Source organism: Rhinolophus sinicus, linkage group LG07 (assembly GCF_036562045.2).
Source record: "Rhinolophus sinicus isolate RSC01 linkage group LG07, ASM3656204v1, whole genome shotgun sequence".
Classification (NCBI taxonomy): Eukaryota; Metazoa; Chordata; class Mammalia; order Chiroptera; family Rhinolophidae; genus Rhinolophus; species Rhinolophus sinicus.
This window is the reverse complement of record NC_133757.1, coordinates 726,187-749,928: the sequence shown is the minus strand read 5'-3', so window position 1 is coordinate 749,928 and position 23,742 is coordinate 726,187. Positions and strand designations below refer to the sequence as shown.

The 23,742-nt window shown below is 62.3% G+C and overlaps 1 protein-coding gene across 4 annotated transcripts; it reads left to right on the top strand.

Moving 5' to 3' along the window:
• The first annotated feature begins 978 nt into the window (after positions 1-978).
• Positions 979-23,452, top strand: PWWP2B (PWWP domain containing 2B). Of its 4 annotated transcripts, none has more exons than XM_019728301.2 (3): positions 979-1,825; positions 8,176-9,488; positions 22,893-23,452. In XM_019728301.2, the coding sequence occupies exons 1-3, from the start codon at positions 1,701-1,703 to the stop codon at positions 22,904-22,906; spliced, it is 1,452 nt and encodes a 483-aa protein (XP_019583860.2). In that variant the 5' UTR covers positions 979-1,700; the 3' UTR covers positions 22,907-23,452. The 4 variants fall into 4 exon arrangements, with proteins under 4 accessions (XP_019583860.2, XP_019583857.2, XP_074194865.1 ...); XM_019728298.2 differs by having other exon boundaries at positions 8,176-9,793; XM_074338764.1 differs by lacking the exon at positions 22,893-23,452 and adding an exon at positions 10,253-13,318 and having other exon boundaries at positions 8,176-9,793.
• The last annotated feature ends 290 nt before the right edge of the window (positions 23,453-23,742 follow it).

The window sequence follows — 23,742 nt, the reverse complement described above, 5'->3', positions numbered from 1 at the left end:
TGCCCTTCAGCACCAGCAGAGGTCCCTGTTGCCTGGACTTTCTGCTCCACTGTCAGCCCCAGGAAGCTCTGAAGGGGGGAGGCTGCAGAGGCTTGTGGGCGCAGACAGCAGTCAGGCCCCTCTGGGGGCTGAGCTGTCACAGGGAGGCGTCAGCTGACCCTGGAGAGGTGGCCAGGTTGAGGTGCCGGACGCCTGCTGGGGGGTCCCTGTGGTGTCTGCTGGAACCCCACCAATGCAGAGGACAGGTGCTTGTTCTGCCTCCCACACCTCTACTAGGACCTCTCCTAGGGCTGGACTCACTGTGCTCCTCGGGCCTCAATACCCAGCCCGGTACAGTGGGGGCAGTGAGGCTCTGAGGTCCCCGCGGCCTCCCTGGCTCCCCCAGGGGCTCCTCTCCGGCAGCTCTGTGCCCCGCAGCCGCCCAAGGGCGATGACGAGCGGCGCCACGGCGGCCCCACTGTCCCTGGAGGCGCCAGGGGTGGCGCCCACGACTGAGGGCCAGGCCGGGCGGGGCCGAGTGCCGGGCTCAGAGAGGCGGAGCCAGGAGGCGGGTGGCGTCCGGGTCGTCAGGACAACCGGCTGCTAGCCAGCCTCCAGTGCCCAGTCAGGCGCAGCAAGCCCGGCTTAAGGGGCCGGCCGGCTCCGGGCAAGGTCACTGCAACTGGCTGGGCCCCGCGCGCAAGTGCTCGCGAAAGTCGAGAGCTTTGACTGGGCTGAAGTTGCGTGGGAGGAGGGCCCGGGCGAGGGTCCGGAGCAGGGGTCCGGCATTCACTTGATGCCTCCACCTCCCACTCCCCCCAGCAGGCCGGCTGCGGGCGCCGGGGAGTCCCGCTCGCGCTCGGGGAAGGTTCCTTCCCATTGTGAACTGGTCGCGGGGGCGCTCCGGCCCCTCTGGCCGCAGTGGCGTTTCATTGAACCCAGTTTCCCCAGCGACCCGGGGGTCAGGTTCGCAACTGAGACTTGCAGACCGGATCACACCCCCGCCCCCAACCCTGGTGCGGGCCACCCCGGGCGCACGCCGCCCTCTCGTAACTCAGGGGAGCGCCTAGCACACAAGAGTCGCCAAGTGCCCCCTACGCGGCGTGGGAGAGACTGGGCCGCTGCGGCGCGCACGCCGGTGTCCACTCGGCGCCCCGCGTCTCCTCGGCCCGGCCTGACCGGCTTCCTGCTTGCTCCGCCCAGACTTCCTCCTTGCAGTAGCCGGGTGGCCACGGGGCGCCAGACCTGGAGGCAGGGGTCCCGGGCACCGCGCGGGGGTGCCCAGGGCAGGGCGGAGGAGAGGAGAGAGGAGGAGACCTGGGGCCTGGAGGGGAGGCGCCCCGGGTAGGCCCAGGGCAGGGTTGGGGGAGGGGCCCTGAAGCAGGGACGGGAGTGTCTCCAGCTGCCCCTCGATTCCGGCTCCCGGGTCCTTTCCGCGGACGCTCGCGGCCAGCGAACCCGAGGCCGGGCGCAAACTCTGCCCCATCCCATGAGCTGCGCAGTGCGTCTTCACGCCGAGCTCCGGAGGCGACACGGCCCCCGCGCGCGTCTGAGGGCGCGGGGTTCCCGGCAGCGGCGCGGCGGGTGCCCCGCGCGCCCTCCGCACCCCCGGCCCGCGCGCGGTGGCCGGCCGAGCGGGGCTTTGTGACGTCAGGCGGCCGGCGGCGTCACGCGCGGGCTGACCCGGCGGCGGGCGGGCGGGGCGGCCGGGACGCGGGAGCATGGAGCCTCGCGCCGGCTGCTGGCTGCCCGTGCGGGTGGAGCAGGTCGTCAACGGCGCGCTGCTGGTCACCGTGAGCTGCGGCCAGCGCAGCTTCGCTGGGATTCTGCTGGACTGCACGAAAAAGTGAGCGCGGCGTGGGGCACGGGCCTCGAACACCCCCAGAATCCCCTCGGGACCTCCCTCCCCCCAGGGCCTGGACCCAGCTCCAGGGCAGCACCGGCGCCCGCTTTCGGTTTCCCTAGCCCGGGTTTCGGGGCGCGCGCGAGCGCGGCCGCCACTCGGGGGCGAAAGTGGCTCTCGAAGTGGTCGCGACTTTTCGGGCTGGGGGCGGGCGGGGCCTGGGTGAGGGCTTGGAGCCGGAACTCTGCGCCTCTGCCGTAATTAACGCACTTTTCTTTGTTCAGACGCACTGTTGAATTCGGCTGTTTTCAGAATTGTTCTCCGTTGGGGGTGGGGGAGTGTGTTCAGATGCGCCGGGCTTGCCCTGTCAGTTACTCACAACTGGGGCCGCGTTGACTAATGTCACGGTGCCCCGGGCTCCTGGCAGTGAGTACTTGTGCCCAGCGATGGGATTTACAAATACTTTGGGGTGGAGGAGCCCCCGGGTGCAGGAGTGAAAACAAGTTCTGCTGATTTCTCTGGAGGAGGGTCCCCCGCAGGCCTAGGGGCAAATCCACCGGCCACGAGGCGCACCTGTGCCTGCTGCAGGGCCCCAGGCAGCAGGAGTCTGCTGGATACCGAGTCACGTGGTGGTGAGCTCTGGCAGATAAATGATTCGGCGTTAAGCGGGCACTGATGTGCTCCTGCTGGGCCTTCTTTTGAAACTGGGAGCATCAACCGGCTTGCGGCTCAGAAGCCCCACTTGTCCCTCAGTGGCGCCTGGGTTTGGTTCCGGTGGCGGATGTGGCTGGAGGACCATCTCTTAGACAGTCACCCTGCTGGCATTATCTCTTCATTAGATGTGCAAGAAGCCATTTATGCACAAGTCATGTGACTTAACATATGGCCTCCCGGTGACTGTCATCCTGCTTCGTGCTGGCCACTGCAGAGAGTGCTTGGCAGGACCAGGTGACACTTGGGGGCTGCAGCATAGCCCCCTGCAAGCTGCCAAGCCTGTGTCCTGGGGTGTCCCCTACCCCCGATGGCCACCACTTCCTTCCTTAGGCAGGGCTGTGGGCCTGGCCTGTCTGTGCTCTGGCTGCTGCTCAGCCCTGCCTGGCCTTCTCCTCGGAGAGGGGCTCCTGTAGTAGAGGCCCCCTGTACCCTGTTTTCTGGGCTCCCTGACTCAGGACAAGGCGGGCTGCGAGGGTGCCCCGACTTGTGGCTGGAGATGTGTGCTGAGGCGCAGGCCCCCTCCCTGAGGCCTGTGGCTAACCTGGTTGGAGATCCACACCTCCCCACCTCCTCCCCACCACCTCCTGGAAGAAGCAGGCCCTGCTGGGATCTGGCAGCTGGAGGACGCGTGGGCGTCAACCCTCCGGTGGCCATGGCCACGTTCAGCTGTAACTGAAGCCTCCCACGGAACCAGGAGCTGGCCTCGGTGGGCATAGCTCGGCTCAGCGGTGGCTTTCTGACTCGAGTTGCCGACCCCAACCCGTCCTTGTGGAGAATCTGGGAATAAACCTGACATCTCCTGCCCCTCCACCCCTGCAAGGCTTGGTCCTGAACCTGCACCTGTGCCCCACCCCCGTCTCTCCTTTGCTGTCACCCCTGGTTTCACCTTGATTCCAGCTCTCTACCCATAATATTACAAGGGGCAATGCTCATGTCCAGAGCCTGCATGTTAGGCAAGGTCCAGGCAGCTTGCAGCCTGGCCTGGATGTTTCAGGCAGTGGGCCTCAGGGTCCACATACCCACCAGCCAGTTTCTCCCCAGTGCCTGGTCCCCCTCCCCAGTATGTGACAGTGGCAGGGCCAATTAGTGGAGATGCGTCCCAGGTGTGGGCACTGACTGGTAAGGAAGAGCAGCTGGGAGCTCTGCCTGCGTGCATCCACCCACCTCAAGGGGCCTGTGGGTCCCAGGGCAGTAGGCCACGTCTGCTGGGGCCACGGTGCAGGAGCTGGGCACGTGCCAATGACCATCATGTATCAGCAGCTCCTCGAGCTCACATGCAGACCTGGGGGCCTGGGAGCCCTGTGAGTAACCAGCCCGGGTGTCTCCACTTGAAGGGAGCTGTCCCACGAGAAGGACCAAGGCCCAGCACCTATGATGATGGTTGTTGGGCTTTTGGGAGGTGGGTTCTCTTCCCCGAATGTTGGCAGAGGGGAGAGTAACTGGGGGCCAGCTCAGGTCTCAGCAGGTGCATGTGCCGAGGTGGGCCAGGTGCCGAGCGCCGCCTCCTGTCTGTCTGGGTCTTGAACCTTCTGCCAGCTGCCGAGTGTTCTGAAGCGGGATCCCCGAGTGCCTGCCCACTCAGGCGCTCACCTGCATTCACTGAACACCTATGTGCACCAGGAAGTGGGCTGTCCCAGGCAGGCTGCTGTAAATGGTCCTCCCAGCGTGTCCCCAACACAGTAAAGATGCAGATGGAGTGGGTCTGCCCTGCTCTGCAGGCTGGGGCTCAGGGTGGGTGTAGGCGTTTTGTGGGCGGTTTGAGGGTGTACCTCTGGTTGAGGACCTCAGGTGGGGTGGCCCAAGGACAGCAGAGCCTCAGAGTGGCACAGGGGTGGTCTCACGGGCACTGGGTATGAGGGCCAGCCCAGAGCCTCCAGCTTTGACCTCGAAGCTGGTGTTTCTGACTCCAAGTGTGAGTTACCCAGGATGCCATCAGAATGTACCCCACTTGGGCCCTCTGCTGGGAAGTTTGGGGTGCAGGGCTTTGTGACCCACATGCACCCTGAGTGTTGGGACGTAGGCTTGGAGACTCAGCCAGACAAGCACAGTCTGTTCCTGGCAGGAGAGCACCTGCTCCATTCAGGCACTCTCCGTCCAGGATGGAGATTTGGCCACTGGTGGCTGCTCCTGGGACAAGTCATCGGACAGACCAGGATGGGCACCTGGTCCAGGCCCCACTGGGCACGTCCTTCCTGCCCTGGGGGAGCTGGAGGGACTGAGAATGACGTGTCCAGTGTGTCACAGGGTGGCAAGACCTGCAGCTGATGGGCAGGTGTGGCACAAAGGGACCTGGCCTGTGTGGCTGGTCTCCAGAGCTGCTTCCGGGAGGTTGCAAGGGGTATAGCCTGGAGGCCTGGCCTTGTGTTTCTGGGGTGGTCCTCGGAAAGCTTAGAGAAGAATGCAGTCAGCTGAGTCTTTTTTGAAATGATGCTGAAGGTTATTAAACCTTTGAGTCCGGGACTCTGGGGCCTGCTAGGACAGCCTGGCCCCATGGCATTGGTGGTAACCCTGGGTCCATGCCCATGGGGGAGGGGAAGGCTCCTGTGAGTAGCCCTGGATGAGGGGGTATCTGGGGTCTAGGCTGCGACTTCCCTTCCCGTGTTTCCTCCAACTCCCTGAACACAGGTGGCCCCAGCAGCCTCTGAACCACAGCAGGCCTGGTGGCACCTGTGGGCACTGCCAGGTGGGCTGGGGCCTGCATCCCTGGGCGTGGGATGGTATGAGCCAGCCTGGCCTCACTGAAGGGCCAGGCCCTGGGGCTGAGCCACAGGCCACTGTGGTGCCATGCCTTGTGCCCCGGGGCCCAGGGAAGGTCTTCATGCTGAGGACAGGCTGCTGAGGTCCTTCTGGGAGCGAGTGCCTGTCCTGAGCTGTCTGTGGGCCTGAGGCAGGCCCGCCTGGCTCTGCATCTCTCTCAGCCTCACTCCCCATCCGCAGAATGGGGTAGTGATGACATGTACTTCGTGGGGCTGTTGAAAGGGTTTGGGAGCCAAAGCCCCAGCTGCTTGGGCATGTGCTCTGGGATCTGCAGCGGGGAGTGAGTGTTTACCCACCAGGCGGTTGTGGGTGTGGCCTGGGCTGGGCAGTAGCTCCGGGAAAGGAAGTGTGGCTGCCTGCCTGCCAGAGTCATGGGGCCTTCCCTGCCGGCAGCCCAGCGGGCCATTCCACAAGGCCGGGCTGCCTGAAGGGCCCCATACCCCAGACCCCTCCTGGGCTGAGGGGGCATACACACCAGGGAGGACAGGGCCACTGTGCGCCGAAGCCACTTCCCAGTTGGATGGGCTGACAGGGAATGCTTGGCCACCATGCCTGCCTGTGTCTGGTGGGGGCAGGCCGGCCCACCCAGGCCACACAGAGGGCTCTGGTCAAGGGCCCTGTGTGTGTCCTGAGCACGCAGGATCCCCCCAAGGGGCATGTGCCACAAAGCAAAGACGCCGGACTGGAGCTGCAGGCCTTTGGGGGGTGGGGGAGTGACTTGCCGCACTGCCTCATGGCCGGGCCTATGTGTGCAGAGAGGGGGCCCAGGAAGCTGAGTCTCTGGGCCAGCCGGCCAAGGGCACAGCCTGTACATGGGAGACGGGAAAGGGACCACCTGGAGGCCCAGCTCTTGGGATTCCTGAGCGCCAGATGGCAGGAGGGGCTCTGCTCCAGCACAGCAGGCGATATGCAGATGTAGGCCAGGGTTGGGGGCGGGTGTGACGTGGAGGCCCAGGAGGGCATGTGCGTTGGGTCCAAGTGTGGTGGCCGCACAGGAGCCTGGGAGGGTGGGGCATCGAGGAAGCCTGTGGAGAGGAGGGTGTGAGAGTGAACCTCCAGTTCCTGGTCTGAATGCAAAAGGTGGGCAGGAAGTAGGCTTTGGGGGCGGCCTTAGGACCAACCCCCTAGGCCCACTGTAGTGGACCCCCCAGTCTGTGGGAACCCCGGTCTGTGAACCCCCAGTCTCCGGCCCCCTGGATTGATATGAAGAAGAAAACAAAGTCTAATGTGATTTCCAGGCTTTTACCAGTGATCCTGAATTAACAGACACTGGGCAGTGTTCAGACGCTGACGTGTCTTTTGAGTTCGTTCACTTCATCAACATGACGATGAGGACCAGGGAGAGGTGACAGCCCTGGGGTTGTACGCCTGGCCGGTGTCATGCACCCTGGCTGCAGGCTCTGCGTCCTGTGCTGCTCGTGCGGCTTCCACCCGGCTCCCGGCCCGGCCATGGGCCCGCCTGGGGGTTGGGGTGAACCATCCAGCCGTGGGTTCTCGGGGATGTGCTGGGGACAGTGGTGTCACAGCCACCGATGAGTGGCCCCTCTTAGCGTCCCTGGATACTTCTGGAGATCAGTAAGTGGAGAAATCATCTGGAAATCGAAAAGCACCAAAGCTCCTTGCTCTCTCCTGCTCGGGTTGAGTGAGACGAGGAAGGTAAAGGTGTGACATTGTAGATCTCATTGCTCATAACTTGACTAGAAGTACTTCTGTGCTTCAAAAACAACAACTTTCCAAATACATCACACTTGTTTAAAAGTCATGTGTGTTCATGGTTGAGGAAAGGTGCAGGCGGGGCCTGTTTGTCGCGATCTGGGACAGTGTCAACCTCTCCCGGCCACACCACCAGTATCTCGGAGTCCTTCAGAGCTCATGGGCCTCGTGAAAGGTGCAGCAGCCAGGCCTGGGGGGACCCTCCTCTCTAAAAGGCATGCTGCTCCCCAACTTTCAACAACAAAACCCCAAAGCCATTTGAGGTGCGGAAATGTCTGAATGGGGGCTGCCGGGCCCAGGCCTCCGGCTGGGGCACATCCTGTTGGGAGCCCTGGGGTGCTGGCCGTGTGGCCTCAGCTGTGGGTTCTCATGGGAGCTGGGCCTCCTGCCTTCCCATAGGTCATGTGGCCTTGTCGGTCCCGGCTGCTTCGGTCCTGGAGCTGGAGGGCCTGAGGGAAGGGCCTGCGGGTGCCAGGCAGGAGGGGGTCTTTTTGGGTTGCGGTGGGCAGGGTGGTACGGAAGACACCCTTACCTGAGGGCACTGGAAATGGCCAACTGAGCAGGAGGCAGCAGGCTCACTCCCAGGCCCAGGGCTCTGGCCTGGTGGCTGAACCCTGTCCTCTGTGGGCTGCAGAGGCTCGGTGGTGGCCCCCACCCCCAGACGCACATCAGGCACCTGGGACTCAGGTCCTATGGACTGTCCTAGGCCCTGGAATGGGGCTCCTCCACAGGGCACGCTTGGGGTCTTTCCTCTGGGAGAGAGAGCTGCTGAAGGCCCTGGGCAAGGGGTACCAGCCAGAGGAAGGAGCTGGCCCCCCCAGGCCGCCTCCCAGGATCTCAGGCGTCCTGGGCCCCCCACGCCAGCTCTGGCTTCGGGGGATCTCCAGCTGCAAACCTGCATCCCCCCTTGTTGCCACCAACTGAGATGTGGACACTCAGTGCCTATCAGACTGGAGAAGTGGTCACGCGACTTCATGAGCTCACACCTGCACCTGGGAAGCCCACACGGTGTGTGCTTGGGGCCCTTTGCCTGTGTTTAAAGCCCAGAGACCCTCCGGGCACACCAGGCAGTGCCAACACCGAGTCCCACGGGGCCTGGGAGCGAGGGGAGGGGCGGCGACGGTGGGGCATCACCATCCTGACTCTCCTTTCTGTCTCCCCTCCGCCAGGTCTGGCCTCTTCGGCCTGCCCCTGTCCACTCCGCTACCACAGGCTGAGGACACCCCTGTCAACGGCTGCCAGAGCCCAGCCCCCCCAGAGGGGGACACAGAGGCGATGCAGCTGGGGACGGGCCCCCTGCCACCTCCCTGTCCCGAGCCACCCCCGCCCCTGGTGCCGCCACTGCCCGCTGGGAACCTGCCCCCATTCCCGCCGTATTTCGAGGACGCCCCCTTCCCGCCCCCACTCTGGCTGAGAAACAGTTACCGGCAGTGGGTACCGCAGCCGCCACCCCGGCCCATCAAGAGGACAAGAAGACGCCTGTCACGTAACCGCGACCCCGGCCGGCTGGCCCTGAGCCCCATCTGCCTGCGGCCTCGCCGAGTGCTCTGTGAGAAGTGCAAGAGCACCGTGAGCCCCCCGGAGGCCAGCCCAGGCCCCCCGGCCGCCCCCCGGCCACGAAGGAGGCTGGGCAGTGGCCCTGACCCTGACAGGGAGCTCCGCAAGCATGAGGACCCCAGTGGCAGGGGTGACACCGTGCCCTCAGCCCCCGCGAGGAGGAGCAAGAGGGAGAAGCGGAAGGAGGAGGACCAGGCCCGGGTCCCCCGGAGCCCCGCCATCAAAATCTCCTACAGCACGCCCCAGGGCACGGGAGAGGTGGTGGAGATCCCGTCCCGCGTGCACGGCTCCCTGGAGCCCTTCTGTGCCCCCCAGGACCCTGAGATGCTGCGGGACAGGCCACCCAGCGGGCCCTCTGCCTCCATCCCAAAGCTGAAGCTCACACGGCCCGTGCCCCCTGGTGCCGACCTGCCGCCCCCCAAGATCCGCCTGAAGCCCCACCGCCTGGGTGCTGGTGAGCAGGAGCCCGTCTACAGAGCCGAGCTGGTGGAGGAGCTCAACGGCCACGGGCGAGGCCCCCGGCCCGGCTCACCCGCTCTCCCTGCCAGCGGCTCTGCGCCCCGTGGGCTGGCAGATGTGTCTTCTGCAAGTTCTGGTGAGGACGATGACTTGAAGAAGTGTCCCCAGGGCAAAGCCAGGCATGACGGCCTGGCTCTTCTTACCACCTGCCCTGGAAGCAGGACAGACTGTGCCAGTGAGTCGGTGTGGAGCAGCGACAGCCTGGACGAGTCCAAATCGTCCAGCTCAGAAGTCACGTCACTAGACACGTGTGACTTTTCCTCCGGTGATGGCGTATCTGTGCCGTCCTCGTCCAAGGATGTGGGGCAGACGGTCCCGCCCCTGACGGTCAGGCTGCACACACAGAGTGTCTCCAAGTGCATTACCGAGGACGGAAGGACCGTGGCCGTAGGGGACATCGTGTGGGGTAAGATTCATGGTTTCCCTTGGTGGCCAGCACGTGTGCTTGACATCAGCCTTAGCCAGAAGGAGGACGGGGAGCCCTCTTGGCAAGAAGCCAAAGTCTCATGGTTTGGGTCTCCAACTACGTCATTCTTGTCCACTTCAAAACTCTCCCCTTTCTCTGAATTTTTCAAACTGAGATTTAACCGCAAGAAGAAGGGGTTGTACAGGAAAGCCATAACCGAGGCTGCCAGCGCCGCGCAGCACGTGGCCCCAGAAGTCAGGGAGCTCTTAACCCAGTTTGAAACGTGACGGGGGCTCCCGGACCAGGTGAGTGCACACAGAGGGCGGCTTCCTTCCTGGCGTCCCGAGCCTGTGTCTGCATCAAGGCTGTCCCTCTGTGCTGGGTCCTGCAGCCCAGGGGGCTCGGGGATGTCCCCAGGCGTCTGGCACGCTGCTCCGAAGGGGCCATCGGAAAATCTCCTGCTGGCTGGCACTGTCATCCAGCTTTGCAGACCACAGAAGAGATGCTTTAAAAGTTGGCTAATCGTCAGCTGCTTGTTCAGGAACGAAGCTAGTCTGTGTTTGGTGGCCGTTTTGCAAAGTGCAGTGCAAGGGTTCCCTCTTCATATGTTACCCTTTCGGAGAAAGGGGTGTGTGTTTAAAGGCGCCGGTTCTGACCAATGGGCGAGTACAGGGAGGGTACAGGCTCCTCTCCCGTTAGTCACTCAGGGATGCACCTTCCTTCCTGAAGCCTGCAGCTGCCACCTTTCTCCTGCTCGCACGCAGGTCAGGCACTGTCCTGGGGCCTTGACTTGGCAGGAAGGAGGACGGTCGCTGAGTCGCCTGCCCTCAGATGTCAGCCCCACCCCCACCCCCACCCCGGTGCCAGGTGAGCTCTCCTCCGTCAGCAGGTAGCCAGGTGCTCAGGCTTCTGGAGGTGGCTCTGGGGTCTGTCCCTGGGCTGCTGCCTTGCCCTCCGTCTCTCCCTCCAGCCACAGGCCTTACGCCTTTGAGAACTGGGGGTGGCACCTCGGGGGGATTGAAGGCATCGCCACGTGGCATGTCTGTGGTCACCACATGGGGTATGGGGACATGGCTGAAGGGCTGGGGCCGCCTGCCACAGGCTTCCCACGGGCCCTGAGGTGCTGGCTGTGTCCTCTGAGAGCTGCCACCAGCTGGTGCCTGGGCAGTGGGGTGTGTCCAGGAGGTCACTGGCCCTGCTCCTGACTCTTCCTGCTCCTCCCTGGTTGGCCTCATGCAGGCCGTAGGGCCCCAGAGGCTCCAGGCTGCCTCAGGTGGAGTCCCCTTGGCGGCAGCCGTGGCCTTCCGCCTGGCTCCATGGCCTACTGTCCTGCCCACAGAGCAGAGATGGGGTCCAGTGCTGTTCAGAGGACGAGAGCAGTTCTCCACCCCAGCTGGGCCTTTTCCAAAGTCTCCTTGACCTTCAGACGACTTTGTCTGGCTGGGCCTCTTGCTTGCCCACTTGTGTGGTGCCACAGTTTCCCAGGAGATGAGCCGTCAGGCCTTAGGGGTGGCTAACGTGTGGCTGGGGAAGGGGTGTCTGGGGCCCCTGGTGTACCTGGGGCCTGCCTGCCAGGCCACACGTGGTGGGGTCCCAGGATTGCAGCGACTCTGAGGGGCTTGTCCCCACCCTCCTCCCCGCCTGCTTCCTGTGTCAGACCTGCTCACCACCCTGAATGGCTCTGGGGGTCTGAGCACAAACCTCTCCTCCCCTGAACCAGGTCCACCTCCTGTCAGTTCTGGACCTTCATGCTGGGGATGGACGTGGCACTGACCGCTAGCCTTGAGCCAGTGAGGGTCTCAAAGGAGGGCACCCCAGGGGACGGGTGGCTGGCTCACCGAGGGCAGGGATTCAGAAAAAGGTCAGATGCCCTGGTGTCTTCTTCCCAGAGTATCTGTCTGCTGTGGCCTGGCTCAGCCAGGACCACGGGCCGCAGCCACGTCCTGCTGGCCTGGGGTCCATCGGCCGTGCCCTGCCTCTCTCTGTACTCTTTGCCACCCCTGGCCCAGCCCTTTGGCCATGTCCTGCCTTTGGCCTGGTCTGGGGGCCAGCATAGAGGGTTGGCCGCTCTCGTGTGTGCCGTGGGCACATGCTGTCAGCGAGGGAGTGGAGAGCTGGTCAGTCCTCAGAATGACCTTCAGATCCCGGGTCATGGTGGGTAGTTATGGGGACAGTGGTCCGGCTGGCAGGGACCCCGGCGCTGGGAAAATGCAGCCCAGTGTGTTCAGGGCTGCTGCTGTCAGGTACTTGCCTGCTGAGGGGCCTGTGCCCACATCTCCTCTGATCTCGGTTCAGGGGCTGTGCCCGTGCCCAGCGGTGCGCGCAGCTCTGGGAGCGTGGGTATCTGGCTCCTTTTGGCACCAAAGCCCCAGGTGCTTTTGCCTGATTGACATTTGTGTTTCATTTTTTGAGGATTAAAGCCTGAGCTGAGGTACGTGGAAGCCAGGTGTTTGATCTGCTGGCATTGGTGAGCAGGGTTTCCTGCTCTGTGTGGGGTCAGAGGTCTCCTGGTGGACAAGTATGCTTTGAAGTGTCAGCGATGCTGTTTGGGGGACAGCCGCTCCGGCCACCTCCCAGAAGGGGAAGCTGGGAACTGCTTCTACTGGGGAAGATGGGCTTCCGTGGGCGGGTGAGGCTAGGGCTTCAGGGGCTGGTGCAGGAAGCCGGGGCCAAGCTCGTGTGCAATGCTGTTGGGGGTCCAGGTGGCGGAGCTGCGAGGGGCCACGGTCATCAGCACTTGGGAATGTCCTGGGGGGAAGAGGCTGGCCTGGAGGCCATCAGGGGTGCTGACACAGGGCCTGGAGCCAGGGCAGGGAGGCCTGCTAGGAGGGGTTGTCCTACAGACCCTGCTTGTTGGTGGCCCCAGCGGGCCCCGCGGTGTTGGGAGCTCCTGGGCCTTGGGGGTGTATGTACCACCCTGGACACGTGTCAGTGAGCATCTCAGCAGACGCAGTGAGATCAGGTCCCTCCCGTGCCAGGCATCTTGTCCCCGGGAGACCCCTCCACCCCACCTTGCAAGGTGGCTGGAGGCTCAGTGGGAAGGGGGTGCCCACATGGACATTCTGCAGAAGCGCCAAGCCAGCCTGGGGCCAGGTGGCTGGGGCGCTGGTGACAGGCCACGTTGGCCCTCAAACAGGGACTGTCCCCAGAGTTCTGGTGCACCACTGAGGACACGGGTGCTCCTCCTGAGGGATGCCCTGACCTCCAGGGCAGACACACCGGGCTGCCTGGCCCTCTCCTGCTGGTCACTTTCTGTGCGGGCCCCAGCAGGCTGGCATCTCAGCCTCAGTTTCCCCATCTATCTCAGGTAACAACAGCACTTGCTTCTTGGGTTGGGAGGTGAGTGAGGGTACCCTGGGGGCTTGTAATGACCTGTCAGCAGCCACCTTTGGAAGTGGCACCCTTGCCAGCTCAGTAGGAGCTTTTTCCCAGGGGCTGCTGCCATGTGGCCCACCTTGGGCTGGCAGGCCCCCACAGCTACGGTGGCTCTGAGGGCCACAGGCCGCATGTTCCTGGCAGGACAGGGCAGGCCCCCTCCTTCTGCCCACGGCCCTGCAGGAGCCTCTGCCAGGCCTCTTCCCGGAGGCCAGTCCCCCAACCTGACAGGTGATGGTGACACCTGCTAGGGGTGGTGTGAGCCTCAGGGCCTCAGTACCAGGCTCCTATTCCTCTAGACCTGTGGTCCCATCCTCTCTCCCATCGCCCTGCCCTATCACCCACCAAGGGCCAGCGCTCCTCTGGATGGAGGTGGAAGGGTGCACAGAATCACGGCCCTTGCTGGGGGCAGGGGGGAGTGGCTGGGGATAGGGTTAGGGTCAGGGTCAGGGTCAGGGTTTAGGGGTTAGGGTTAGGGGTTAGTGTCAGGATCAGGGTGAGGGTCAGGGTTAGGGTCAGGGTTATGAGCTGCAGTCCTCAGGGTTTGTGCGAAATCACACATAGGAATGTGTTGTGAAGGGACATGGGCCTCACAGCAGAGCATCTGGCGAGAAAGCTGACCTGGACTGGCAATCCAGGAAGGCCTCCTAGAGGAGGTGACATGGCCGAGATCTGAACTAATAGGTGGGGGCGAGCATCCGAGGCAAAAGGAGCAGCTGTGCCAGGACCTGTGACAAACGGAAGTTCCAAGGGGTGGGGGAAGGGGTCCAGCTTGCGCCTGGTGGGCTGAGGCCTTATCCTGAAAGCAGGGCCACCATTGGAGAATTTTTAGCAGAGGGTGAACAGTGCTGTTTGTGTTGGAGAGACCCCCTACTTGTGGGGACAGGAGTGTGACAGGCCCGGAGGGCTGCATGACGTGTGAGAGGATGGAGGATGGGGCGTCGATTGGAGGGCAAGGAGTGAAAACGGGAGCAGGGGGCAGAGCCCTGGGGGAGACAGGTGGGGTCTGCCATCAGCTCCTGGAATTGGGGGCCACGGGCCCCTCCCCACGGAAGATGGCTGCAGTTGGCTGGCACCTGAGCGCTTATATCTGAGAGGCTGTCATGGGTTGAAGGGATGGCCTGGGTGAGGACAAGCCATGGCAGGGGTGGGGCTGCTGGGGGAGGGGCCCAGGTATGGCTGCTCCAGGGGGAGGAGGCTTCAGAGCAGCACAGAGGCGGATAGAGGTGAGCAGAGGCATGAGGCTGAGTGGGAGCCCAGGAAAGAGGGCTGGAGGGAGAGTGGGCAGCGCCTACAAGGTCTGTGGAGGGGCAGGTGGGCCGAGGACCCAAGGGGAGGCCATGGATGCACATGGATGGGATGGGGGTGACTCCCTGCCTGCAGGCACCACACAGGGAGGGGGCAAGTGGTGATGGAGCCATCACTAGGTGGCCGGTCATCAGAGCACGCCCCAAGGGGCCCGGAGGTGTGAGGACAGATACCCAGGTATCATGGGAGCCCTGACAGCACCCATGTGCTGCCCTGGAGCCTGGAGGGGTGCCCTGGGCGGGCTGTGCTACTGCTCCACTGAGGTGCCTCCCAGAAGTGGCAGGTAGAATGTCACCCAGCATCCCAACCCTTCGGGCCAGTGGGAAATCCACAGGCTGTCTGTGAGCTGGACGGGCCCCAGGGCTACTGTCCAGCCTCCTTCCGGAGTGGCCGGGCTGCTGGTGGGGAGCGCTGTGGGGTCCCGTAGCAGGGCCTCCCTTGCCTGCCTTTAGGTGGGCAGCTCGAAGGACTGGGTGCCGTCCTTCACGGACTGATCAGCGTCCTTGGGGCCAGTCTCATCCTCTGAGCTTCCGGCGGCCGCTGTCACAAGTGACCACACACTGGGTGGCTTGAAACAACAGAAACTGATTCTCTCACAGTTCTGGAAGCCAGGAATTCAGAATCCAGGTGTCTCAGGGCCACACTCCCTCTGAGGCTGGAGAGGAGTCTCCTTCCCGCCTCTTCCAGCTCCTGGGGCTCCAGGCGCCCCTGGGCTTGTGGCGGCGTCACCCCAACCTCTGCCTCGATGGGCACATGGACTCCTCTTCAGTGTCGAGTCTCCGTCTGCCTCCCTCTTCTAAGGACGCAGAGATGGCGCCTGTGGGCCACCTGGACAATCTGCTCGTCACAAAATCTTTAACGTCATCACACCTGCAACACCTTTCCCGGGTTCCGGGCCTGGGACCTGATGTCTGGGGCACCCGTCACCCACTGCGTCCTGCCGTCCACTTGGCAGACCTGTCGGGCGCTGGCGGGCAGCACAGATGGTGACAGCGCTCAGGGCGGGGTCGGTGGTGGCGAAGTGGACGGGGCCTGACGGGCTGTATGGTGGTGGTGGGGCCCATGGTCCTGCAAAGGTGCAGGGTGGCGTGCAGGGTGGCTGTCACCAGGGCTGTGGATCGTGGCAGCGCCCAGCCGGTGCCAGCTTCCAGCTTCATGATATCAATTTCTCCTGGGGATGAAAATTTGAGTCAGGAAAACTGCCCCGGGAACTGTGGGGTGTTGGTGGTGGCATCACGCCTGACAGGCCATGAGCGGACTGGGGCCAAAGCATGCAGGTCCCATCTGCAGGCCTTGGCTTTTTAATGCGTTTTCCCCTGAGACACGTGTCCCAGACTGGCCTTCCTCCTCCCCCCACTCTGATTAAAATTAACTTGTTCTTTTGAAGACGAAGGCGGGCTCTCAGCTGACGTCCCACGTTGCTCTCAGGGAACTCGGGTCCTCTGTGAAGGCTGTAATTATTTTGTTCCAGAAGGAAATGAAGGCCTGTAATTCCCAGCCTGCTGTGGAGCTCAGGCCCGCCCCACCTGCCACTCCTCCAGTCAGACAGGCTGGGCGGCCAGGGGCCCAGGGACACGCGCTGGTGTTTGCAGTTGCTCTTCTGGGGCCTCCGGGCCTGGGGGTGGGGCCTCGGGCCGCCCTCACCCACCTGTGCCATCCAGGCCAGAGCTGTCTTCCTGCTGTCGAGTCCTGGACCTCATGGAAAAGCATTTTGCCAGGGTCTTCATTGCTTCTTTGGTCACCACCGCCTGCTCCAAATATTCACCGCAAGCCCAGTGGCATCTGCACCCCTAGACAGACAACTGCCCAGGGTCAGAGGTCAAGGGCACTCAGGGTGGGGCCCAGCCGTTGCTCCTGTGCTGTCAGATTCAGGAGGGACCCCTGCACTGGGCGGCAGCTACTGTCTGCTGGTGACCGGTTTTGATGGGAGTTGCTGGCATCAGCCATTCCTAGCAATCCCGCACGACACCGGTCGTCCGTAACTTTCAGATGCCATCCTACAGAAAGGCAGGACAAGTGTCAGCGTCGGTTCCTGACACCCATCCAGAGTGACCAGTGAGCTGTGTCCTGAGCGTGTGCATATCACAGACACTCACGCAGTCCGTGCAGACGTCCTCCCTGTGGTGCTCAGATTGTCCCTCAGACCCGCTGGCCTGTGGCCTGAGTCCTGCGGTCTCTGAGCCAGTCTCTGCCACACCATGGGACTCTAGCCCAGGCCTGGGGTCAGCCGTTCCCAAGGGGCCGGGCCCTCTGAGGAACTGTGTTTGGGGCCTGGGTATGAGGGCGCTTGCTGCCCCGGGCACCTCGTTTCCAGTCCTCAGCCCGTGCAGTGACCTTCTTGTAGAAAAAGGAAGCGTGACTTCACACTGATTTTTCTGATTCGGGTTTTTCACTCCTTGGACGTTTGTATTTGTATCTCTATTCCTTTATGTGAAAATCTTGGTTCTTAACGCTGTTGCCATAATGTTATATGTGAAAGTTAACATGTGACTAATATGTCCAGTGTTTCATCTGTGTATACCACCTGCTGAACGTACGCAGTATGTCACACGCCAGCGTTTCAGAATGCCGGCACCACCAGTGTCCCCACAGAGACCACGGAAAGCTCCCAGGTCTCCCTGCGGGTCTGTGCTCCCTGGGGTCTTCCCGTGGGCTTACACCTTGAACGCCTGTTTCAAGTCACTGAGACCAACCCTCTCTCCGTGGTTGTTGTGACCTCGAGACACAGCCAGGGTCATTTCGTTGGTGCTTTCCATGTTTAGCGCTCCCTGTCTTTACATTTCCAATCGGACAGCCAGGCCGATGTGGGCAGTGGCTCTATCTGGCCGTGCTGGCCCCTCCCACAGGCCCCATTCTGCAGGGTCTGCTTATGCTCCTGTGTATCCGACATAAGCAGACACATAATAGCACCCCCAGGTGTGCCATATGCAGACGCTGGGAGGGGCTGCCCCAGTGCCGTGACCTGCCCTCTGGGTTAAGAACCTGGTGCTGAGGCTCCCACACCGGTCTGCATGGCGGAGCATGTGTGTCACGAGGTCCTGCTGGAAGCTCTTGCCCAGCCGCCAGCCCTCCTGGATGGAGGGGGAGCCCTGGCTGTGAGAAGGGGCACCTGAGCCTCAGGACCTGTCAACTCTCCGTACACCCGGGGAAACTTGACTTCAAACAGCCCTGTCCCCCTGCTCCATCCCAGAGGAGCTGGCATTTCCAAAGCCACCTCCTGTGGGTGTGAGTGTGACCGTGATTCTGAAAGCCTCACTGGCTTCTGAGTTTCCTGTGGGAGACGGGGCTGTACCCCCATTTCACTGCCCTTGGGACCCCCGTACCTGTGCCAGGGACTCCACCATACCTGGAGAAGCGTGGATGTGTGTGGCTGAGGGAACCACAGGGACCTAGCAGGTGGTGTGGGGCCTGGTCCTGTGGAGGTGGCAGCTGGTGGCCACGCTGGGCTCGGAAGGGCTGCGGGAGTGGTCTTGTCTTTCATTTCCCAGGAGCAAAATGGGCTGCACAGGGCTGTGGAAGGGACATGTGCTGCCAGCTCTGGGGGCTGGACATGAGGTCACAGCCTAGGACATGAGCGTGGGGTGGCTGCTGCGTGGCAGGGCTGGCAGGGTGGGCACTTGGGGGTGACTAGGTCCTGTGTGTTGGGGACCCCGTCAGCTGCTGGGGGGCCCTGCACATGCTCTCTGCCTAAGGACAGTAGAGCTGGGGAGCCAGGCCCCAGGCGCCTTCCTTTGCTTGTTTAGTGACGCCTGCTGGCTCTCACTTCTGACCACGACTGCTGGTTTCTTTGCTCAGAAACCTCACTGATGTCACCATTTTCAGGAGGGCTGTGGTTTGGGGAAAGAGGCCTTGTTAGTTCTGGTCTTAAGCATTGAGAGCAGCAGGCCTGGCCGTCCTCCTGGGGCCCTGGGCACTGGCCAGGCTCTCCATGCCTCCCACCCCAGGTCCAGACAGCCCAGGCTCCGTGCAGGGGTAGGGGAGCTCCTCCAGTCACCCCATCTTCTCAACAAGCTCCAGCCTGTGTTCCCAGTCACTGGGGTGCTGGAGATTCGGGGGGCAGCCAAGGTGAAGGGGCAGCGAGCACTACAGGGCGTTGTGGCCAGTGGAGGCTTGGGTGCTGGGCATGGGAGGCAGGGCCCTGAAGAGACCCTGGGAGGTCTGTCTTCCCCAGAGCATGGGGAGGCGGTGGGGAGAGGGAGGTAGTTGGGGGCCCTCCCCAGGGCCCAGGGGGGACTGCATGTGGTACAGACTGAGGAGGTGGGGGGGCCTCCAGCCAGGACTGTGCTGAGCATCATGGGGGACACTCTTGGGGGGGGACCCTAGGGGAGACACAGCTGGGGACGGGGGAGGGGAGCGGGCAGGGGCCCCTGCAACTCTTCAGTTGGCTGAGGAAGGGGCAAGGAAGCCCCCCTGCAGATGGGTGGGTTCCTGGCCAGTGGGGTATCTTCCTGCCTGGGAAGCCCCTGGAAAAATGAGCTTTTCTCTAAACTGCAGCAGGCACAGCCTGTGCAGGGACCTTGTGCCTATTCCGTTGCTTCCAGTTCTGGTGGGGTGGGAGGGACAGCAAGGGCTGGCGCTCTGTGGTCAGGGACCTTCTGGCCCAGAGGTAGGGTCCCTGGAACATCCCGCAATTACAGGGGGAGGAGGAGTGAAGTGAGCTGGGCAGAGGTTCTGTCTCATTCGGAGGGCGTGTCCCGGTCTGTCTGTTATGAGGAAAGTGCAGGGGAATTCCTGGTTCATCTCCAGGTTTCTGAGAACACCTGTGTCCTCCGCGAGGCCTGGCCTGGCGAGAGTGGCCGCTTTTGTTTCAACCCATCACGCAGGTGGCTGGCTGTGGAGGCAGGGAAGGAGGGCAGAGGCAGAGTAACACCCGGCCCCCCTGGACTGAGGTGGGTGGGGGACCTGTTTCCAGCAGAGGCACCTATCACCTCCCCCCTGGTACCCCGCCTGCTGTGCCAGTGGCACTGTGATGGGGCCCCTCCTCAGACCTTTTGGAGATGGGCCTTCCCCGTGGCGACACGTGGGTCTCACACGTCTGTCATCCGGCACTGGGAGAGGCCACATGTCTGCTGTTGGAGGCCACCTAGTTTGTGGTTTTGTCCCGACCACCCTGGGACCCTGACATGTCCTGGCCTCACCGCTTAGCGGAAAGGCCTGGAGAGGCTCTGGGCCCCTCCCAGCTTCAGTCCCCTTGTCTGTTAGGCGGTGACCTCACAGCGTACTGGCAATGGAAAAATAACTCAGGGGAAGGTGCCCCGTCCCTCTTGGCCCTGACCACCAGGAACGTGGTCATCGCTGTTGTCAGGCCATCCTTCCCTGGGCCTGCTGGGTGCCCTGGGGATTTGAGGTGGGAGGGTGTGGCGGCCATGACAGGCAGCGGGGACACAGGCCTGGTGTCCGCCCTGTCCTGGGGACGACTGCAGAGGGAAGGCCATTCATGGTGCCTGCAGGGCCCGTCCCCTGTGGCTGGTGTTTGGGGCTGGTATTTGGCTTAGTCAGTCTGGGCAGGAGGCCTTGGAATTGGGGAGCAGGGTCCAGGCTTTCGTGTTGCTGTTTCGGCCTTTTCTTTGTGTAGGGCAGTCAGTGTCCACGGGCCCTGCTGCCGGCGGGCACAGCACAGCCTCCCAGAGCCCGGCACTCACCCAGCCCATGCCTCCTGGACACTGGCTGGCGAGACCACTGAGCCTTGGTTGGGGGCCCCAGGTTGGCTCTGTGACCCCGTCTGAGCAGCTCAGTGGACACCACGCTCACCTGCCCAGGTGTGCTGCCTGAGACGGGAGGCCAGCTCCCCTGGGTAGATGGTCTCTCCAGCGGTCTTAGTGCCGCTGCTGTACTCAGGCTGAGCAGGCCTTTCCTGTTTGTGTAGAGTCCTGCTCCCACCCCACATGCTCCTTGGGTCCTTGTAGAGATGGAGCTGGAATCCCCAGCCCTCTCCATCTGATGCTGGACGGGCCTGGGGGCCATGCCTGCTCTGGGTAGGGGACGTTGTGAGTGAGCTCGGGGCTGTGAGAAGGGACGGGGCCAGGAGAGGAGTCTGTCCTGCCACCCCAGTCAGGCTCCTGTACACGGCCAGGAGGTTTCCCTGGAAACCTGGGTGATGCCACAAGACGCAGGTCATGCCCCACCACTGCCTGTGGCCAGGTGAGTGTGAGGTCCGGCTTACTGCAATCGCTGAAGGCCTGCCTTTCCTGGTTGTTGGAATCCTGGCCACTCTGGAAAGTGGAGGGTGACGGGCAGTTCCCCTGCCCCATCTCCCGGCCAGTCTGCCTGGCTGGTGAGGTCACTGCTCTCAGACCCTGAATGTAGATAAGCTGAGCTGAGAGCAGCCTCTGATGGCAGGAAATGTCCTCAGCTCCTCAACCGTCCGCCCAGGGTCATCTGGGTCTCTGGAGCTGACAGGGGGCTCAGGGCCTCAGTGACAATGCAGGGAGGGGCCGTCACCCACGCCTGCCCTGTCCCATGGCCAGTGGGCGCTATGATAGGGTCCCCATGTTGGGAGGTCTGGGGAGGTCAGTGCCTCGTCCACCCCCCAGGCTCCATGTGGCCCCCTCCGGGGCCCGGCTGTTTGTCCTCCACAGAGGACTGCTCCGGGAGGAAGCTCCCTGCACTACCTGTCTCCCACTAGGCCACTGGTGGCTCCTGTGGCCTCCAACCAGTCACCAGGCAGGGCAGGTGTGATGCCGGCAGGACCAGCCTGGGGGTCTGACCTCACCACGCTGGGAGCCCGGGGCCAGCAGCTGAGCTGGTGGGAAGAGAGGTGGGCTTCTCTGCAGATGAATCCTGGATTTTATTAGGTGTAAGTGGGAAAAGGCTTTGATTCTTACGCCACATTAGAGTAAGCTGTTCCCTGAACATAATTGTTTTGATTTGATTTTTATTGATGTCAGAGTTCTATAAAGTGACTAATGAAACAATTTATCTCCATGTTCCTATGTGATGCACTTACCTGCTAGTTGGTGTTTCGTGATTTTTTTGACTTCGGCATATGATTTATGCACTTTTTTTCTATGGAAATTGAGGTTTCACAATCCTACAGTCCCCTCCACCACACTACGCACAAATGTAAGTTTTGGCTAAATCATGACTCAGTGTTGATATTAAAAATTTCAGCTCATCCATATGGATAACGTTGAATATATTTCACTTCTGTTCCACTCCATTCTCTGCAGAGTTGATTTGCCTTATTTTTTGGCTGTTTGGTTTTTACATTCTTATCCCTTGCTCACCCCCAGCTCCCTAAGAGAAGCTGAAATCTCTGTGTCGTCAGACACGTTAGCTGTTTCAGTTTGCCATCACTGTGTGAACAAACTTCCCCAAAACACAGTGGCTTAAAACAACCTGCTTTGCTGTTTCCTAGGATTCTGTGTGCTCCTGGCCGGTGGTGTTGGCTTTTCACCTGCCTAAGGCCGCTCCCCCAACACACACACACACACAGGCACACAGACACCATCACCCTCTCTCGCAAACACCCCAGAGCCCCGCCGTGTGGCTGGATGGGTTTCCACCCAGCATGGCAGTCTCAGGGTAGGCAAGATTCTGTCAGAGCAGCTCACAGCTTCCCAGAGGGCAAAATCGGAAGCAGTCACTGGCTTAGGGGCTGGGCCGGCTCCCTGCTCAGCCTCACTTCTGCCTCCAGTGTTGGCAGATGAGTCACAGGTGGGCGGGGGAAACCTCTCCTCCTGTGGGAGGAAGAACAGGATCTGTGGCTGGTGGCACTCAGGCGGCCCCTCCTGTTCCTGGAGCCCCCCCACCCTGCAGACTTAGGCTGCTGGTCCCCTGGTCTGATTTCCTCCCTCCTGTTTCCTGGGCTCCCTCCCAGAGCCTCCTGGGACATGCATGACGTTGCAGGCCTGCCTTGCCTGCCTCCACCCCCTTGACTAACGAGTGGGTGGAGAATTCCAGTGGAAAATGCTTTCTCCCAGTTTGTTGGATTAGGGTACACCACCTCCCTGAAAGGCTGGTAGTCGGTCTTAAGAAACTGGGCTCAGGTGCCCATCTGGTCAGCCAGGTCTCCCTGCTCCAGGATAGGTGTCTGGAGACCTGGTGGTCAGATGGAAGGTGGGGACATGTCAAGAAGCAGGGCTGAAGCCTGGGAAAGGATTTTCTGTCCGAGGAGGGTGTGTCCCTCCCCCACCCCAGGCTCCCCTAAGCCTGGAGCATGAGCTTGGTGGGTGGGTGCTTCTGGACATGGGGGTGGTGTAGCTCTTCAGGGTGCATTAGTCACACACACCCCTGCAGTCACGCCAGGGTTCTTCTGAGCCGTGGGCCCAGGCCATGTGCAGGCCCATTAGTGCCCCCAACCCCCGGCCATGAGCGGCCAAAGGACCCAGAATAGCAGGCGTCCCCTCAGTCCCCTGTGTGCTGGCCTGGGCTGCAGGCTTTAGCGTGAGCCTGAGGTCCAGGCCCTCGAGGTACTGAGGGTCCCGCACCTTCCCCCAAGCAGTTCAGGGTCCCATGTAGGTGGATGGGCACAGAGGGTGGTGCAGGGGTCAGGGGTCCCTGCTAGGAGAGGCCCAGCATGACCCGCACGGCCTGGCTGTGGGCAGAGGGAGGCGGGCCTCCGAGATGGTGAGGATTGGTAGGAGCTGGAGGTCTTGGGGGTCTTGGGGGAAATGCTCAGAAGACCCCTGGTGGGTACTCAGGCCTGGGGCTTGGACCACACGGGGCCTGTCTCCAGCAGTCGACCCATGGTAACCTCTGCCCCTTTCTGCTTCCCTCAAGGTCACCGACCATGAGGGCATGGCTGTTCTCCTGGAGCTTCCGACTTTGGGGGTGTCCTCTGTCCTCCGTGCCCCCCATTCTATCTGAGGGACCCTGCGTGCCTTCTGTCTGGCTGCATGCAGAAACACGCCGGGCCTGCGGTGGTCAGCCTGGCTGGAGGCCCCTGGAGGACAGGTGTGTCGGCCATGAGGACAGACCCCCAGGAGCACGTGGGTCCTCTCGACTGAGTGTGTTTGATGCAGTGACTCAGACGTTAGCTGTGGAGCAGCAGCAGCCCAGGCACACCCTTGCTGCTGCCACCTCGTGTCTGGGACTGTGCCCCTGTGGTGGGCACCGGAAGGCTGTCAGCTCAGGGCTGCCCTGCAGGCTGCACTGGGGCCGTCCTTCCTTCCCAAGCCCAGCACAGCATCTCTGGGAACCCGCCTGCGCCCCCTCCTGTGCTTCTCAGAGCTTGGGTCCCATCAGGCCACCCTGTCCTGAGATGCTGCCAGGAGGTACCTGTGTGTGATGAGGGCCGTCACTTTGAAAACAGACTTAAATGTAGAAAGGAAGAAAACTTCTGTTTTTTGTAAGAGTGTGTTCCTTTCCCCTTTTTGTCACTTTAAAGGCCGGGAAGGAAAAGAAAACGGGCCCTGCTCTTTGTTCAGTGCGGACGAGAACAGGTACCTGTCCAGCCGCAAGTGTGGTGTGCTGTGCTGTGCTGTGCTGTGTCCCACCCACCACGCGTGGAGGTGGCAGATGTGCAGAGCGGGCACAGGTGCAGCGTCCGTCCTTCCCCTGGAGACGCCTGCCCGCACTCCCAGCCCTGCTGCTCATCCTGGGGCAGTGGCTCCCGCCTTCCTCAGCTCCC

Bases quoted from the DNA above. Each gene is read 5' to 3' on its own strand.
- PWWP2B (XM_019728298.2), top strand. From the start codon at position 1,701: ATGGAGCCTCGCGCCGGCTGCTGGCTGCCCGTGCGGGTGGAGCAGGTC. The intron at 1,826-8,175 runs GTGAGCGCGGCG...CCCCTCCGCCAG, and splicing joins CTGCTGGACTGCACGAAAAA to GTCTGGCCTCTTCGGCCTGC.